This window comes from Podarcis erhardii (genome assembly GCF_964252035.2).
Source record: "Podarcis erhardii genome assembly, chromosome: 2".
In the NCBI taxonomy this organism is placed as follows: domain Eukaryota; kingdom Metazoa; phylum Chordata; class Lepidosauria; order Squamata; family Lacertidae; genus Podarcis; species Podarcis erhardii.
The window spans coordinates 123,364,138-123,383,866 of NC_138498.1; the positions used below are offsets into that span (position 1 = coordinate 123,364,138).

Here is a 19,729-nt window from a genome sequence, read left to right on the forward strand (position 1 = left end):
TTAGAAGTCTTCCGAGCCTAAAAGCCGAGACGATTTTAAAGTCCTTTTCCTCCAAACTCCAAAATTTGGAAAATTCTTTAGTCAAAAACTCAGCTAGGTTGCCTTCTTCCACTTCTGGTATTGCTCTTATCCTTAAATTGCTCTCCCTGTTCCGCAGTTCAAGCATGGACAAATAGGTCTGATGTTCACCTACTTGTTTACAGAGTGGTCTTACCTCTTGTTCTAAGTTTTCAAGTTTTTGGCTGGTATCTTCAGCCAATTTCCGATTTTCCCCTGCAGCCTCCTTCAATTCTCCGATTGCTTGAGTATTCTGTGCAACTTGTCCAGATAATTTATTTAAACATTCTATGTTCTGCTCAATTTTATATGTTTGCTCATCGGCTTTCTTGTCCAAAGATTCTACTTTCTTATCCAAAGATTCTAATTTTTCGAAAATTTTCTCTAAGATAGCAGTGCTTGCCCCTGAGGCCATATCTTCCAGTTGTAATTCCTCAGTTTCTCCCTCCCCTGCCCGAGGCAGAGAAACAGCTTCCACCTCAGAAGGCAAAGTAGGCACAGATGATCTACGTGCCTGTGAGGCTGCGGTTAAAGTTGTCAAAGTTGTTTGTTTAGTTCTTCCTCTCCTTCTTGTACCACTCATTCCAAAGTTATCTAAAAGTCAAGGTCAAGCTGAGTTGTTCCCATGAGAAAGCCACGGCCCAGATGGTAACAGTCAACAGAGGGCCGGGAAAAGGAAAGTAAAATAAAAGTCACTGTTATAAGTCCCAAATCCTCTAGGGGGAGTTTAAAATATTTCAGGAAAGAAGTCAATTTCAATTAAAATAAAGTCAGATTTTTAAGTCCAGGAACCTTCAATAAAAAGATTTTTCAGCAGAGTTGAGGTTCAGTACAGCAACAGTGTTTCTAATGGTGCAAGCTGGTAATCCAAATGCCTTAAAGTAACAAGTTCAAACTCTCTCAGATTGTTTCAAAGTTCAGATTCAAAGTATCCAAACTGCAAACTGCAAGCTGACAGCTCAGTTTCTCAGGCAGCTCCAGCGCCTGGGGTTTTTAGTTAGAGTGTAGCTCCAAAGGGAGAAAGATATCCCCGTGTAATTAAAATTCATAAGAGTCCAACACATAGAGTAATTGTTCCACTTAAAATAAAGTTCAATGGGTGCTCAGATCAAATAGTTTAAAAGATCTCTCTTTGCCTCCACTCCTCCAGCTCTTTGCGTTCAAGTTCAATGGGAGCGGAAGACGGACTTCCTGTTTTTCGTCACTCCGCTTTCAGCCAAATTCAATATTTTAAAGTCCCAAATTGCATAGAGTCAGATGTTTACTCACGGGTTGTTGTTTTCAAGGCATAAATTTCAGGAAGAAAGGTCAGCGCTCACTGGCAACAGCTACGCGGCTTCACTCCGCCGATTGCGGAACGACCCACAGCGCCGCAGCCTCCTCCGCGATCCGGAGCCCCTTACGGGGTTCCTTCAACGTTTCGGTGGCCGCTACAGGCGCCCGCCGGGTCCCAGGACCGCAGGCTTCTGCTGCCTGCGGTTTTCCGTTTTGGGTCTCCGCTGCGCCGTAGCGGACGACCCTTCTCATGCGGAGCTTCCCTTCCCCGTTAGGAAAGGGCAGCCATTACCCTTCGCGCCGCCTCCGGAAGGAGATTCAGCGTAATTTCGGCATTTGAATCTTGTATTGCTTTTTGTTGTATGTTTTTTTATGTTTTAAAATAAAAAATATATATATTAAAAAAAAACAACAACATCAAACTGCTAGGTTGGCAGGAGCTTAGACAGAGCAATGGGAGATTGCCACCGTCACATGGATTCAAACCGCCGACCTTCCAACCAGCAAGCCCAAGAAGCTCAGTAGGTCACAGTGCCACCCATGTCCCTAGAGCTGTGTGTTATCAGCATACTGGTAGCCCCTTGCTCCAAGACTCCTCATGACCGCACCCCATGACTTCATATAGATTTTAAATAGCATATAGATCTTATATAGCGCTGGGGAGAGAACAGTACCTTCCAGGACCCCATAGCACAAATGCCGGGGTGGGGGTGAGGAGCAGTCATTGAGTGCTATTTTCTGGACGTGACATTGAAGATATGAACAGAACCACTGTAATATGGTGCCTCTGACACCCATCTCACTAAGTCAGTTCAGGAGGATACCATGATTGACGGCATCAAAATTTAAAAAAGGGCAACCCAAATGATCTCAACATGTCAGGGAATAGTCTAAGGACGACGACTGGGGAATGCATTCTATGGCAGACCAGTTTCCTCTCCGATGGAGAGATGGAGGGGAAAAGTCACACACACACCCTTGTTCACTCTGCATAATGGGGAAACGTGCTTGGAGCCTCATCAAAGCTCAGGTCGTTAATCACAGACTCGACCGGAAGAGTCGCTCGGTCGAACACAAGTCCGACAGTCCACAGTGTGTTCAGAGAGAGACAGAAGCTGAACAGCTGAGGGAGGAGTTGCCTAGGTACGAGATAATGACAAGGGAACCCGAAAGGAGGGGGGCAGCTAGTTCAGATGTCACTTGAGAGTGTGGGGAACCCCCCTCATCACAGACTCGGAGGTCTGAACATATCAGAGAGCAAAGAAGTCAGTGGGAGGGAGGAACTTCCCATTGGCACCTAAAATGCTACGGAAGTCGGAAGGAGGATTTAGAGCAGCCAACTCTCCACGCCTGACACAACATCACTCTTCCCCCTTCCCCTTACCTTTCCTTCTCATGAAAACTCAAGGGATTTCTCCAAAGTTCTCCTTTGGGTCCACTAAAATGGACCCCATTTTTGAGAGGAACGTGAGGTGACATCCTGCTTCTGATTCAGTCAATGAATAATTCAAGCAAACAAACAATAATGCTCTCCACCTGATTCAAGGCTTCTCCAGACACCCTGCTGATTCAGCATCCATCCTGATTTACTTGATTATGTGGTGCTTTTTTAAAATAATAATAATAATAATAATAATAATAATAATAATAATAATAATAAATTTATTTCTATTGCTAACAAGCAATAATATAAACAAGTTGAATGAATACAACTTAAAAACAAGATTAAATACAACATTAAAACCTTAAAACCTTAAAATGCAGCCTCATCACAGGAGGAGAAAGGAAAAAGAAAGAGGGAGGGAGGGAATAAATTTTTTTTATTCAAACTTATAACAAAACATATTTTCCAAAAACATATCCTTATTCCCCCCCCATTTTTCCTCCCCCCACAAAACCCATACCTCCACCCCACCCCCCGACTTCCCTCAGTTCCAGTCTTTGGTTTCTCCAATAATGCTATTTTCTGCATCTTACAGAGTTGTATAGATCCTCCAACTGTTTATCTAATTCTTATCAGTAAAATTTTTTTTAAAAAAAGATTGTGGATGTTTATTCAAAACCTGCCAAAGAGTCCAGTTCGCTTTGCTGCGTCTTCAAATACTTTGTGAAAGGTTCCCATTCATCCTTAAAATCACAGTTATCCTTGTCCCGTAGCTTATGAGTCAATTTTGCCAGTTCTGCATAATCCATCAATTTTTCTTGCCATAATTCTTTAGTTGGGATTTCTTCAGTCTTCCATCCTTGTGCTACCAGCACTCTCGCGGCCGTTGTCGCATACATGAAGATGTTTTTCAACTTTTTTGGCAGCTAACAAGCAATAATAGCTCAGGGCAGCTAACAAGCAATAATAAAAACAAGTTGAATGAATACAACTTAAAAACAAGATTAAAATACAACATTAAAACCATAAAACCTTAAAATGCAGCCTCATCACAGGAGGAGAAAGGGGAAGAAAAGAGGGGGAGGGAATCAAATTGAATCCAAGCCAAAGGCCAGGCGGAAGAACTCTGTCTTACACGCCCTGCGGAAAGAAATCGGATCCTGCAGGGCACTGGTCTCATGAGACAGAGCTTTCCACCAGGCCAGAGGCAGTGTTGAAAAAGCCCTGGCTCTGGTTGAGCCTAATCTAACTTCCTTAGGGCTTGGGACCTCTAGGGTGTTGCTATTTATGCACCTTAAGGTCCTCCGTGGGCCATACTGTGAGAGGCAGTCCCATAGGTACGAGGGTCCTAGGCCATGAAGGGCTTTAAGGTTCAAAACCAGCACCTTAAATCTGACCCTGTACTCCACCGGGAGCCAGTGCAGCTGGAAAAGCACTGGGTGAATATGCTCCCATGGCAGAGACCCCGTGAGGAGCCTCACTGAAGCATTCTGCACCCGCTGGAGTTTCTGGAACAGCTTCAAGGGCAGCCCCGCATAGAACAAATTACTGTAGTCAAGCCTGGAGGTGGCCGTCGCATGGATCACTGTGGCCAGGTCGGGGCGGGAAAGGTAAGGGACCAACTGCTTGAATCCTTCCTGCAAAATATTGACTGTCTGGAGGCACACTCTGATTTCATAGGTTCCAGTTGCCCCCATAGGCCAGGACCATGAACTTAGGTGCTTCTCAGTTGAAGGTGCAGCAGCAGCTGATGCTGAAGTCCTGACTGAAAATGAGTATGCTGCAATTGAGAATGTTATGATTGTGGAAAGTGGCATTTAAAAATCCAAACCTACAAGGGGGTAAATATTGCAGCTGATCGTAAACGCAGCTGAAACTCAATCTCATGAAATGTTCATGATGGTGAAAGTTGTGGTCACAGTTTCACTATGGTGTCAGTCCACCTTCAGTGAGGCTGATGGGCCTTTCCTCTCTCCTACAGGTCGCTAATGGAAGGTATTTGAGCATCTCAGGGTGGACTCGTTTTCTTTTCTGTGCTAGAAACAGCTGAGAGTTTAGATACAGCAAGGATTAGAAACGTTTTCATTCAATGTAGGGCACTTTTCCATTCCAGTGGCTATCGTGGGAAATTCTGGAATGTCCTGTCCTTCATGGCTGCCATTTGTGAAATCAATCAGGACCCCAGGCTCTTACCCAACGTCACCATTATTCTAATGCAAGGATGACTTCTGATGCCCTGCTAGACCTGCTCTCTACTGGACACGCAGACATTCCAAACTATGACTGTGGGAAGAGGAATAACCTGTTGGCTGTTCTTGAAGATGCTGAACCTGATATTTCTAGACATATGTCACCTGTGTCAAGCATCTACAAAATCCCACAGGTATGGCTGGTTTGGTGTTAAGACGGAGTTGTGCCTCTGCCATGGGCTTTTCATTCTTTCCTTTTTGGACTCTCCCAAAGGTGAGGGTGGGATGGAACCTGGAACCAGGAACACTCAACAATGGTGTCAGATGCCCTATGACACCCCACCACTGCTTTTAAAAAACCATGTTGCGTGTTTATAATGCATTCAAAACACTGTTTTTTGAGTAACGTAGCTGAGTCCCTAGTCTAATACTCTGGGATGTGAATCAGTCCCACAAAATATTGAGAGTCTGGAGGCATTCCTGGAAGACCTCCTCCCATTCTACACGGACAGCATTTTGTCTTGTTCTTTGTGTGCGTGTGTGTGGGACTGTAGTTGGTCAACTGTCTGAGATTTGTCCTGGAACCACAGCAAAGCACTCACCTCTCCCTTTGCGTCCTGGGCAAGTTATGGATACACTGTTCCTACTATTCAGGATAAAACCCAGATCCCCTTTTTCTACCAGATGGCCCCAAATGGAGATCCCCAGAATCTGGGGATTGTCCAACTGCTCCTGAATTTCAGATGGATGTGGATTATCATATTGCATGGGAAAGTGCTTAAAACAATAACAATAGCAATAGTTTATTTATACCCCATCCATCTGGCTGGGTTTCTCCAACCACTCTGGGTGGCTTCCAGCAAATTTTTAAAATACAATAATTCATCACATATTAAAAGCTTCCCTAAACAGGGCTCCCTCGAGATGTCTTCTCAAAGTCAGACAGTTGTTTATTTCTTTGACATCTGGTAGGAGGGCATTCCACAGGGTGGGTGCCACTACCGAGAAGGCCCTGTAATTTCACTTCTCGCAGTGAGGGAGCCAGCAGAAGACCCTGGGAGTTGGACCTCAGTGTACAGACATAGGGCTGGGGGTGGAGACACTCCTTCAGGTATACTGGGCCAAGGCGGTTAAGGGCTTTAAAGATGAGCACCAACACTGAATCGTGTCCAGAAACGTACTGGGAGCCAATGTAGGTCTTTCAAGACCGGTGTTATGTGCTCTCTTCAAAGATAACCCCTTTCTGGATTAGTTGTAGTTTCCAGGTCACCTTCAAAGGGAGCCCCACATAGAATGTGTTGCAGTAGCCCAAGCAAGTTCTCAACACCAGCCTGCCCCCTGTCACCCAAGAACAGCACTTCTGTCTTGTCAGGATTCAACCACAATCAATTACCTGCCATCTATCCTCCAAATGCCTCCAGACACTCACACATGACCTTCACCGCTTTCACTGGTTCCGATTTAAAAGAGAGTTAGACCAGGGTATCATCCGCATACTGATGAACACCCAGCCCAAACCCCCTGATGATCTCTCCCAGGAGCTTCATGTAGATGTTAAAAAGCATGAGGGAGAGGATGGAACCCTGAGGCACCCCACATGTGAGAGCCCAGGGGTCTGAACACTCACCCCCCCCCCCACTTTCTGAACACGGCCCAGGAGGAAGGAGTGGAACCACTGTATAACCCTCAGCTCCCAGCTCCTCTAGACGGTCCAGAAGGATGTCGTGGTCGATGGTGTCAAAGGCCACTGAGAGCTCCAGCAGAACCAGGAAACAGCTTTCACCTTTGTCCCTAGCGTGCCGAAGATCATCGACCAGCACAACCAGGCATCCCTGGAGCTCTTCAGCAACCACCTGCTCAATCACATGAAATTCTTCATGGGAAGCTAGGAGCATCTTGGAAGAGAAGCTCTTTCCACATTTCTAATATGCTTCATGCCCTGTACAGTGTTACCTCAGGTTACAGACGCTTCAGGTTACAGACTCCGCTAACCCAGAAATAGTACCTCGGGTTAAGAACTTTGCTTCAGGGTGAGAACAGAAATTGCGAGGGAGCAGCGTGGCAGCAGTGGGAGGCACCATGTTTTTTTTTTTTAAAAAAAATAATTTTTATTAATTTTACAACATAAACAAAATACAAACAAACATAGCACGACTTCCCCATACCTCCCCTTCACTGCATCCTTGTTTTAAAATTTTTTAGCAATCCTTCATCCATTTTTATATTTAATTCTCTTTAAAATTTTCTTAAGCTTAGATTTTAACAGCTGTAATTCTTTATATCAAATCCCTTGACATCTTAACATTCCGAAATTTTACAACAATTTTTAAGATAAATTTTAAATTTTTTCCAGTCCTCTTCCACTGTCTCTCTCCTCTGGTCACGAATTCTGCTGGTCATCTCTGCCAATCCCATAAATTCAGTCACCTTGGTCTGCCATTCTTCCAGAGTAGGTAGTTCTTGACCAAGAAAGATGTTAATCTATTTTTGTATGCCACAACTGCGGCTTGTATTTTGTTAGCTAAAAAGTGGAAAACTCAAGAATTACCAAGAGTAGAAGAATGGCAGATGAAGATGATGGATTTTATGGAGCTAGCCGTCCACGACCAGAAGGAGGAGGAACACCATGAAGAATGGAAGAAATTTAATGATTTAGCTAAATTTGTTAAGCTAAAATAACTGGAAATAGCGTCCAGAAACTTAATGGGCTTAGGATTGTATTTATGTTAACTGATAAAATAATATGTTTAATACAAGAAGGAGAAGATTTTAAGATGTTAATGTTTAATTTAAAGGGTATTAAAATTGGGATTTGGAAAACCGTTATAAGGATATGCAATGAAATTCAACTAAGGGGAAACTAGGAAGTCGTTTTACAAAGTAAATAACTGTTATTTTCAATAAGGTTATGATTTATGTTTGTTATGCTTTGTTTGTTTTATGTTTTTGTTTGTCGTTGATATTATAAAAACTAATAAAATTTTTGAAAGAAAAAAAAAGTTTCAGGTTAAGAATCGACCTCCAGAACTAATTAAGTTCTTAACCTAAGGTACCACTGTATGAGTTCTTTGATGGCGGGTGAGACCTGCCCTCTTTCTGAAGCTCTTCCCACATTCCAAGCATTGATATGGTTTCTCCCCTGTATGAATTCTTTCATGGGAAGTGAGACTGCTCCTCTGACTGAAGCTCTTCCCACATTCCAAGCACTGATACGGTTTCTCCCCTGTATGGATTCTTCGGTGGGAAGTGAGATCCCCACTCACACGAAAACTCTTTCCACATTCCAAGCACTGATGGGGTTTCTCCCCTATATGAATTCTTTGGTGGGAAGTGAGACTGTCCTTCCGACTGAAGCTCTTTCCACATTCCACGCACTGATAGGGTTTCTCTCCAGTATGAATTCTTTTGTGGGAAGTGAGACCCTGCCTGTGACTGAAGCTCTTTCCACATTCAAAGCACTGATAGGTTTCTCCCCTGTATGAATTCTATGATGGGAAGCGAGACTGTCCTTCCGACTGAAGCTCTTCCCACATTCAAAGCACTGATAGGGTTTCTCCCCTGTATGAATTCTTTGATGGGAAGTGAAATCCCCACTCAGACGAAAACTCTTTCCACATTCCAAGCATTGATAGGGTTTCTCTCCTGTATGAATTCTTTTGTGGGATGTGAGATGGGTGCTGTGACTGAAGCTCTTTCCACATTCAAAGCACTGATGGGGTTTCACCCCTGTATGAATTATTTGGTGGGAAGCGAGACTGCTCTTCTGACTGAAGCTATTTCCACATTCTAAGCACTGATAGGGTTTCTCCGCTGTATGAATTCTTTGATGGGAAGCGAGCCTGCTCCTCTGACTAAAGTTCTTTCCACATTCCAAGCACTGATGGGGTTTCACCCCTGTATGAATTTTTTGATGGGAAGTGAGACCCTGCCTGTGACTGAAGCTCTTTCCACATTCCAAGCACTGATAGGGTTTCTCCCCTATATGAATTCTTTGGTGGGAAGTGAGACTGTCCTTCCGACTGAAGCTCTTTCCACATTCCACGCACTGATAGGGTTTCTCTCCAGTATGAATTCTTTTGTGGGAAGTGAGACCCCCACTCTGACAAAAGCTCTTTCCACATTCCAAGCACTGATAGGGTTTCTCCCCTGTATGAATTATTTGATGGGACATGAGATGGGTGCTCTGACTGAAGCTCTTTCCACATTCCAAGCACTGATAGGGTTTCTCTCCTGTATGAATTCTTTTGTGGGAAGTGAGATGGGTGCTGTAACTGAAGCTCTTTCCACATTCAAAGCACTGATAGGGTTTCTCCCCTGTATGAATTCTGTGATGGGAAGCGAGACTGTCCTTCCGACTGAAGCTCTTCCCACATTCCAAGCATTGATAGGGTTTCTCCCCTGTATGGATTCTTTGATGGGAAGCGAGACTCTGCCTGTGACTGAAGCCCTTTCCACATTCCAAGCACTGATGGGGTTTCACCCCTGTATGAATTATTTGGTGGGAAGCGAGACTGCTCCTCTGACTGAAGCTATTTCCACATTCCAAGCACTGATAGGGTTTCTCCCCTGTATGAATTCTTTGATGGGAAGCGAGACTGCTCCTCTGACTGAAGTTCTTTCCACATTCCAAGCACTGATGGGGTTTCACCCCTGTATGAATTCTTTGATGGGAAGTGAGACCCTGCCTGTGACTGAAGCTCTTTCCACATTCCAAGCACTGATAGGGTTTCTCCCCTATATGAATTCTTTGGTGGGAAGTGAGACTGTCCTTCCAACTGAAGCTCTTTCCACATTCCACGCACTGATAGGGTTTCTCTCCAGTATGAATTCTTTTGTGGGAAGTGAGATGGGTGCTGTGACTGAAGCTCTTTCCACATTCAAAGCACTGATAGGGTTTCTCCCCTGTATGAATTATTTGATGGGACATGAGATGGGTGCTCTGACTGAAGCTCTTTCCACATTCCAAGCACTGATAGGGTTTCTCTCCTGTATGAATTCTTTTGTGGGAAGTGAGATGGGTGCTGTGACTTAAGCTCTTTCCACATTCAAAGGGTTTCTCCCCTGTATGAATTCTGTGATGGGAAGCGAGACTGTCCTTCCGACTGAAGCTCTTCCCACATTCAAAGCATTGATAGGGTTTCTCCCCTGTATGGATTCTTTGATGGGAAGTGAAATCCCCACTCAGACGAAAACTCTTTCCACATTCCAAGCACTGATGGGGTTTCACCCCTGTATGAATTCTTTGGTGGGAAGCGAGACTGCTCCCCTGACTGAAGCTCTTTCCACATTCCAAGCACTGATAGGGTTTCTCTCCAGTATGAATTCTTTTGTGGGAAGTGAGAACCCCACTCTGACGAAACCTCTTTCCACATTCCAAGCACTGATAGGGTTTCTCACCTGTATGAATTCTTCGATGAGAAGCGAGTTTTCCCCTCTCACGAAACCTCTTCCCACATTCCAAGCACTGATAGGGTTTCTCTCTTGTATGAATTCTGTGATGAGAAGTGAGATGGGTGCTCCGACTGAAGCTCTTCCCACATTCTGAGCACTGATAGCCTTTCTTCCCACTGTGAGTTCTTTGATGGGAACAGGAACTCTGACTGGAGCTCTCTCCATACTCCCAATTTTGATATGGCTTCTCCACTGTGCAGATTTTGTCATGGTCTCCCCCATTCTGCATTTCCAATTCATCACCACCTACAAAAAAGACAGAAACTAATTAGATCCTCAGGAAGAAATGGAGCCCCCAATCATGGAACAATGCTAATGAACATTTGTGAAAGAGGAAGAACAGAAGATGTGAGGTCTTTCTACAGAGGTCATGGCCTTTGTCGACCATCATTCACAGACATATTTTTGAGAACCAGAGGTTCAGAAAGTCTGGCTCTTTTCTAGGACGGATTTTTGTTGCCACAATCATGAAATCCACTACAACTTAACATTGGTCTTCTCTTTAAAAAACGGGCAGAGGCTAAAACAGAAACCCAAACCGGACAGAAATTACCTCAACTTCCCTAGCAACTCGGTGTGTGAATGTTGCCTCCAAGTTGCTATGGAAAGGCTGACTGTCACTCCAGAAGGCCGTTTTTTCAGTTAAGTCTGTTCTCAACTGTCGAGTGAGAGAGAGGTTTTCTGTGAGAGCACCTGCTGCCTGTTTTATGCTGCTATGGGCCTCAGAAAAAGTCTGTAAAGTCTCATATAGATAGAAGCACTTGTAATTCACTCTTCATACCTAATGTAGCAGTATTATTTGATGTTGAACTATTTTGGTTTTTTGAGTGTAGCTTATTGTCTTGAATAATGAATAGGATAAATGTAGAAATAATCTAAATCAGTAAAGAATAGATATATAGATCTATTAGATATAAGCACATGTAAACATGTTTTAGTATATCAAGTAATGTAATGTGTTCTGTATAAACTCTAAACAGAGAATCTTGTGGAGCCTTTTGTAGAAGAAAAAAAGCTATGTTTTTCAAGGGTCAAACAACCTCCACACATATAAATACCACAGAAAATGGGTTTGGGGTCCACAAAATCCAGAAAACCACGAATAATCCAGAAAGACAGGTGCAGAGTTGTAAAGTGACACGTTTTACCTCAAAAACTGACATTAACATTTTGACCACTTTGCCAGTGCACTCTTAATTATCCTCTCAGAAACAAATTTTAAAGGCAGATTGAAAAGTAGAAAGAATTTTTTAGGATGCATAGAAGAGATTTTACACAGTGGAATAGGAGAATGAGAATAGTGTTATACAGATTTGAAGTGATACAGTGTATTGAGGCAGATGTCTTACTGCCAGAGAAATTCTTCACAATTTAGAGAAAGTTTATAAATTTAGAAGATGTCATTGCAATTTAATAAGAAACTTTTTTGGTCTAAGACATGAAGAAAAGAAAGATTACCAGAGTCATGTGACAGAATTTTAACTATCATTGAAAAGTTAAAGCTGGCAGAATATTCTATGTCTGAAGAACAGAAAGGGAGCTATATTCTAGGATCTCTTGGGGGGAAATTTGACGTTTTCATATCCAAATTTAACACTCTGAATTAGCAGAGGAACACATTGAAGTTACTGGGCAGTTCAGACAAACCTGGTCATTGTTTAAAAAGGCATGACTAGACAAAGAACATTCACAGTTGATCTCCTTCTATTCAGGGTTCACGGTGTGGATGTGAGAATCCCAGATGCTGTTGGTCTCCATCCAAACAGTGGAGGTTCAGCACATAGAGGTATGTATGGAATTTCAAAACTGATCTTATGATCCAACGGGGAGCTTTACCGAGAGGGTCCATGATCCCACGATTCTCCTCCTTGACTTCCTTACGCAGAGTTTGTTGCTTCTACTGCTGTGTGATGGAGCAGTAAGTTTTTTGACACTGGTAGGGCATTCAGGTCACGGCACTGGCATTAGACATTTTGAGCTGCCGATACATTGTGGTGGCCGGGGAGCTGTGATGTATTCCTAGCTCAAATTGCCTGCAGATAGCAAAGGCGCAGGCAGGCAGGTGGTGGAGCCAAAAGAGGTTCTCACCTTCTCAATCTCCACCCGCCTGCCTGCCTCCCCCCACCCCCAGGCTGAGCAAGCCCCAATACCTCTCTGGCTCCATCCCTCCATGTCGCCATCTCCACTCCCCTGGAACTCACCAGATCTCTCTGAGAGCCCTAGAGAGGAACGCTCAGAGGCTGTGAGGAGAGATGTAGGAGGCAACCTGACCAGGTCAACCATCCATCTTCCCCCTTCCATCCTCGCTAGCTTTGCAGGATCCATCCCTTTCATCCTTCCTGAAGAGTCAAGGAGCCAAAACAAGCTGCAGGGTCCCAGGAGAGAGGAAGAAGCAAAGGGAGCCTCAAAGACCCTGCAGGGAAGAAGAAGAGAAGAAGAGTTTGGATTTGATATCCCGCTTTATCACTACCCGAAGGAGTCTCAAAGCGGCTAACATTCTCCTTGCCTTCCTCCCCCACAACAAACACTCTGTGAGCTGAGTGGGGCTGAGATACTTCAGAGAAGTGTGACTGGCCCAAGGTCACCCAGCAGCTGCATGTGGAGGAGCGGAGACGCGAACCCGGTTCACCAGATTACGAGTCTACCGCTCTTAACCACTACACCACACTGGCTCTCACTGGATTCTCCTGCCCCTGGAAAAGCACAAATGGGGCAGCCCCTTCCCAACAGAAACCCCATTTATAAACCTTTCCAGTGGTTCCAATTTCCTCTGTTTACTCCTCTCCCCACTTTGTAAGGCCGGCATGGTCTGCTCACTAGTGACCTGAGAATAGATCCCATTGAACTCAGTGGGGCTTATGGATAGAACTTGGTGCAAAAACCAGGCACCATCTTGTCCCCAAGCCTGAAGACTGCAACCCCAGGCATGCTTATCTATGGTATCATAAGGCAAAAGTTCACGAAAGCTTTCATAGTCATAATAAGAAACTCAATTCTCAAAGTTTGGGGGGAAATATAAAGATTTATTTGAAAAGAAAACAGCATGGTGACTTTCCCCATTAGAAGCAATATTTTTGAAAAAGTACATATGAGGATAAATTGGCCAACACATAAAGAGCTGTTAACAGAAACTGACAACCAATTAAAATTAAAGGACTTCGAAGAAGTAAGAGAAAATGTAATAGACTGGTTACAATATTTACAACTAAATGAAACTTTTAAAAATCATGAAAAGAAAGGATTTAGTTATCAAGTGTCAAGATTTCAGAGAGGAATAGTAGAAGGTAGTACAAAACTGCTGTCAAAAATGAACGATCTGCTTTTGGAATAGGACACTAAAGAGGACCAGGTAAATTGCATTATGATAAAATTGGCGAAAGATGTGGACCATAATATATTAATGACGGACTGGAAAAGGCTTTGGACGTTAGATTTGCAAGTTAGGCCACCGGGACCACCTAACACCGGTCTTGAAAGACCTACACTGGCTCCCAGTATGTTTCCGAGCACAATTCAAAGTGTTGGTGCTGACCTTTAAAGCCCCAAACGGCCTCGGCCCAGTATACCTGAAGGAGCGTCTCCACCCCCATCATTCTGTAATTTAATATTCTGTTGGAAGCCGCCCAGAGTGGATGGGGAAACCCATCCAGATGGGCGGAATATAAATAATGAATTATTATTATTATTATTATTATTATTATTATTATTATTATTATTGATTTGAAATTTTCTGCATGTACTTTACTGAAAGAGAACTACGTGAAAATGGTGTATAGGTGGTATTTGACACCCTGGTTAAATTAGGAAAAATGTACTTCTCACTCGCTGGGTCAACACCTTGATGTGGTGAGTGGGCTTGCACGTTCCTATGACCCTTGTGAGCGAAGCCATCGGGAATCTTGTACTCCCAGCAGGGTCACCCTAGTACTTTACTAATAATAGTGGAAGTGATGCAGAGAGTGACTCTTCTGAATATTCCTTGTATACCAGTAGTTGAGCTGTTACTCAACGGATTTCATTCATTCTCAACTGGGGCAGATCTAGGGGTAAAGCGTGGAAGAGTGAGAGGGGGCCTGGGGGTCCTAGTCCCCACTACCCTACGTGCCATTTCAAGCCCTCTCCCCTCATTCAAGTCATAAGCCAGGGCAGTGTTAATCCAATTCAGCCACCAGGCCCTGTTGGTAATTAACGCTGATGTGACCCCAATGAGGCAGAAATCTCAGATCAGAGGCTTGTGGGTTGAAAGGGAAATTTATACCACTGACCTTATTTTGCTGAACCCAAAGGCATCTGTAGTTTTAGGAGGGGATCTCAATGCCAGATTGGGCCCTTATTATCATGCCCTTTTTGCACAGCACAAATGGTCTCCTCCCAACCGTGAAGCCAGTGGATTCCTCCTCACCCGTTGTTCCAAAGATCAGAAATCAAACTTTGCAGGCATCTGCTTGGCTCAAACAGCATTCAGGCTAAACCTCTACATCTTAAATGGTGCCCTGGAAAGTGACTATCCTCTCTGGCTCCAGAAGGAGAGCTATAGACCAGGGGTCAGCAACCTTTTTCAGCCATGGGCTGGTCCACCATCCCTCAGACCATGTGGTGGGCCGGGCTATATTTTGAAGAGAGAAAAAAATGAACGAATTCCTATGCCCCACAAATAACCCAGAGATGCATTTTAAATAAAAGGACATACAGTGGTACCTCAGATTACATACGCTTCAGGTTACAAATGCTTCTGGTTACAGACTGCGCTAACCCAGAAATAGTACCTCAGGTTAAGAACTTTGCTTCAGGATGAGAACAGAAATCGTGCTCCGGCGGCACGGCAGCAGCGGGAGGCCCCATTATTATTATTAGCTAATGAGGTCCTTCAGGTTAAGAACAGTTTCAGGTTAAGAATGGACCTCCGGAACGAATTAAGTACTTAACCCAAGGTACCACTGTATTCTAATCATGGAAAAACCAGGCTTATTCCTGGACCGTCTGTGGGCCGGATTTAGAAGGCGATTGGGCCGCATCCGGCCCCCGGGCCTCAGTTTGCCTCGCCCTGCTCCTGACAATGTACTCCAAACCTGCCTGGTGTTTTTACATGAGCAGAATGTGTGCTTTTATTGAAAATGCATCTCTGGGTTATTTGTGGAGCATAGTTCCCTAGACCAGATATAGTTTCCTATATAGTTTGGTATACAAAGTACGTCCTGGAGGCTGACCTCAGTATAAACGGCCAAACTGATTAATGAAAGAAAAAAGCTGAGCTACGTTAGAAAAGCGATCCAATCATAAGAGATCTGGCTCTCATCGCCCTGCTAAAAATGTAGCAGTTTCTGCTTGGAGAAAAGACACAGTAGCGATGCTGGCCAAGAGGAAGACCCCCCTTCCTCCTCCTCCTCCTCCTCCTCCTCCTCCTCCTCTCTTTCTCGAGACCCCAGGGCTCTCTCTGCAGGCTCCCCCCTCCAAGACCCCCTCCCCCCCATCTGGCGCCCCCCAGGCCTGATCTGGCCAGCCCCCCCCCCCGCATCCTCCCCCGCAGCCCCTTCTCCCCATTGCACCAGCCTCACCCCCAGGCAGCTCTGGCAAGAGAGAGAGGGGGGGAGGCGGAAGCAGCCCCTCCGCTTGCAGGCGGGAATGGCGAGGGAGGGGCTTTGCCCGGGAGGACCTTGCCCCCCCCTCGCCTCCCCTTCCCGTCCTCTCTAGAAACCCAGCTCTGTGCCTTTTAACCCTTGGCAAGCCGAGCCCAAGCGGAGCCCCGCTCTCTCCTCCCCCAAGGCAGGAGCCCAGGAGGCAGCGGCGTAGCGTGGGTTGTCAGCACCCGGGGCAAGGCAAGTAATTTGCGCCCCCTAACCCGGGGCAAGGCAAGTAATTTGCGCCCCTAACCCCTAACCTGCCGCCGCTGCCAGCTTCTGGCTGCTGCCTGGGCTGGGGTATTCACAGTTCTACAAATCTTTGGCACTGGCTTGATCCATTAGTTTAACTTGGGGGGGGGAGAGAGATTGCAATCGTGCTATGTGCACCGAGAGGGGGGGCACGGTTGCAACGCAGTGGGGGGGAGAGAAGAAGAGAAACTAGCAGGAGAACCTGGATTTCCCTCTGCAGCTCTGTGGGGAAGGAGGGCGCAGACTGGGCTCCTTCCTCGCCACAAGATCCTGGCTGCGGGGCGCAATTCGGGAGGCTCGGCTGGCCGGGCCCAGGCCCCGCGGGGCTCCTCCGCGCTCCCCTCCCCCGGCCGGGCGGGCGGCACCTGCCAAGGCTGTGGGTTCCGCTGCGCCTCCGTCTCTCTTTCCACTGGTAGCGAGAGCGGGTGGGAGGAGGCCACCCGGGAGCCGGAAACGGGCGCCAAATAAGGAGAGCGGGGCGGGCCTGGATCCTGGCCTTGTTTGGCGCTTACCCTCGGCCGGCGGCCCAGCCTAGCCCGCGGCGGCGGCGAGGCGATGCCCGCGCAGGGGGGCGCCCACCCCTCGGCCCCTGCCCGGCGCTGCCGCCCCAGCACCTGCCCGCTCCTCCCAAGGGGCCTCCTCTCCCTCCCGCCTCTTCGCAGCAGTCCTCGCGGGGGGGACAGGCTCGCCTCTCCCCTCCCTCTTGCGCCCCGTCCCGCGCGCGATCCTGGCCAGGCTCCGGCTCCGGACCTCCTTGCTGGCGCCTGCTGCTCCCCCTGGTTGCCCAGCCCGACCCCTCCTCCCAAAGGAGCTGAGCCCCGAGGCTCTTCGGCGACTCTGGAGGCGGCGAGTGCGCCCCCCCAGATGTTGCGCCCGGTGCGGCTGGCCCCCCCTGCACCCCCCACGCTACGCCACTGCCAGGAGGAGCCGCTAACCCAGAAATATTACCTCTCGTTAAGAACTTTGCTTCAGGATGAGAACAGAAATGGCCTTGGATCCTAAGCCTATGTATGTAGCAAGTGCATAGTTTGGGGTACTCTTAGATACGCCTTTGTCACTAGGGAGCCACGTGTCCTCTAGGGCTGTTTGTGAACAGGAATAGCCGGACCACTGGAGCCCATGCATTGGGGAACTTGGAGCTGGACTGCTGCACTGCACTCTTTCTGGGGCTGCCCTTGGGTCTGGTGCAGAATCTCTAGTTGGCGAAAAATGATGTGGCCAGATTGTTCTTGTGAGCTTTTGGTCAAGAACATGTGGCACCACAGCCCCCCATTTGGAGGACTATCCACTTAATACTATTTTGTGCTTCCTTTAACTTCCATTCCTGATCCCACCAGAGGACCTCTTCTCTTATTCCATGGCTACTAAGCTTATTCAATACAACTGTAAACTCCCCCTGATGTCACCGGGGGTCATTCCATGGCCCTAGCCACCAGCAAGGGCGTCGGACAGGATCCACGACCGCCAGATTCCTTTACTGGAATACCCATAAAGTGGAGAGGTAGGTGATGGCCACACCCTGCCCTCCAATACACAAACATATTCCAATGCCTAACCGCCAATACCCAAAAAGTTGTGACGATTTGCTAAGAGGTAGGCGAAAAACCAAGTGGCTGATGCCAATCTGCCAGTTGGATAAAAATTCCTACCAGGCCCCTTGGGCGACCAGGGCGACCAACCACAGGTCCATAGCAAGGTCAAGAACCAAGCTATGGAGGTGGGTGATCTGACGAAAACCAGCAGCGCAATGAAAGATGACCCAGAACGGAACCCCCATGCAAATGGCGAGTTGCCTGTATTTAAGTTGTGTTGTATTGCAGAAATAAAGTTCTGTTTGGTGGGGATGATAGCAAATGCTTGGAGTTCTTTGTAAACCTCAGAGAATGCGCAAAGAGACAAATCTTTTGTGATAATTCAGATGGTTCAGTTAGTGAAGAATGTGTCTGGAAAGGGGGAAGATGGCCTTGAGGATGTGGAGAACCAAGCATGTCAGTGTGATCTCAGGACTGCAATACCTCAAGGACGGCCTCTTCCCATATAAACCTACCTGGACCCTGAGATCATCATGTGAGGTCCTCCTTCGTGTGCCTCCTCCTCGAGAGGTCCGTAGGGCGGCAACACGAGAACGGGGCCTTCTCTGCAGTGGCTCCCTGTCTGTGGAATGCTCTTGCCAGGGAAGTTCGCCTGGCGCCTTCATTATACACCTTTAGACACCGGGCAAAAACCTTCCCCTTTAACCAGGCCTTTGGTTGACCTGACTGACATCCTATACCCTTTTAAAATGTGGCTCCTTTCGGGGGGGGGGTTGTTATTGGGTTGTTGTTTTTATTCTGGTTATATATGTTGTGATCTTTTCTGTGAACTCCCTTGAAACCTCTATGTATAAAACTGTAAATAAACCCCATAAATTAATAATAATAATAATAATAATAATAATAATAATAATAATAATCTTGTAAAGGGAGTGGGTTTCATGAATTCACAGTGTCCAGATGAAGGTACTCTATGTAGAGCGTGTAAATATTTGCACACTTCCTGAAATAATATATTGGTCCTGACCCCAACGAAGGTGCATTGCTATTTAAAATCCAAGCTGACCTTTCCACCCTAGGGTGGCCCATGTCAAAACAGGGCAGCTGCTTCTCTGTGTTCTTGCAAACATGTTTTCTCCAGCTCTGCATCTGCTCCTCAAGGCACAGAGAGACTCCAGAAGGTTGCCAGGGCGATGCTTCCCCGCCTCATAAACTTATTTTTCCTGGGGATTTCTCCAGGGATTTCTCCAGAGATTCATAATTTCTCGCACTGAGTCTGAAAAGTCTGGTGCATAAAATATCCCCTGTCTTGTCAATTCCCCAAACAGCTGCAGCCGGTGAGAGGGATAGAGCAAAAAGCCTACATCACAAATGAAAAGTGGCTGTGCTCTTCCTTCTTTCCCACACACTAGTGCTTTTAGGACACCCAAAACAGGCTAGTTTTAAATGTCACCACAAACATATTTTTCAGGGTGACAGGTTGTGCACAACCATCTCATCCCCCTGCAATCCCAAGGGATGTGTTAGAGCGCCCCAACCTTCCAGGTGGCCCCTGAAATCCTATTTTGGTATAAGAGAGGGATGAAGCTAAATATTGTTTTCGGGGTGGGTTGCTTGGACACCCTATGTGAATTTCCTCTTGTTCTTGATCACAAGGAATGGGTTTCAAGTCCCCCTGACCTGTGTGGCCCCTTCAGCCCCCATTTTGGTTTAAGGGCCCAATGAACCTGAACGTTTTGCTTGGGATGGGCTGTGAGCACTCAACACAACCAACTCATCAATTCTTTTCTTTTAATAGTTTTTATTTGATTTTACAAGTATAAGATTATAACAATACAGCCATACATATCTATATTTAAAGATCTCTCCAAATCTTTGGACTTCTCACTTTCCCCTTCTTGGGTTTTCAACTGCATACTGTTCAATAGTCCATATTTTACATCACTCCGTTTTCTCCATAGCAATTGCTAC

General features: G+C 46.1%; 3 protein-coding genes across 3 annotated transcripts in view; 1 reads left to right on the forward strand and 2 right to left on the reverse strand.

Annotated features, from left to right (window-relative positions):
• LOC309336889 (uncharacterized protein) overlaps nucleotides 1-15,552 on the reverse strand; it is a 51,456-nt gene extending 35,904 nt beyond the window's left edge. Inside the window, exons 1-2 of the mRNA XM_081853368.1 lie at nucleotides 14,759-15,552; nucleotides 12,558-12,769 (exon numbers count right to left, since the gene is read on the reverse strand). Coding sequence (XP_081709494.1) covers nucleotides 12,558-12,769; nucleotides 14,759-14,817 — 271 coding nt within the window. The 5' untranslated portion in view covers nucleotides 14,818-15,552. The remainder of the gene's footprint in view (nucleotides 1-12,557; nucleotides 12,770-14,758) is intronic.
• The window catches only part of LOC309336979 (uncharacterized protein), a 115,437-nt gene that overhangs the window by 36,310 nt on the left and 59,398 nt on the right, over nucleotides 1-19,729 (forward strand). The window lies entirely within an intron of this gene.
• Nucleotides 7,468-12,528, reverse strand: LOC309336350 (uncharacterized protein; the record flags this gene model as incomplete). The annotated part of the gene is made up of 3 exons (XM_081851972.1): nucleotides 7,468-9,977; nucleotides 10,455-10,602; nucleotides 12,507-12,528. The coding sequence occupies 3 exons, from the start codon at nucleotides 12,526-12,528 to the stop codon at nucleotides 8,213-8,215; spliced, it is 1,935 nt and encodes a 644-aa protein (XP_081708098.1). The 3' UTR covers nucleotides 7,468-8,212.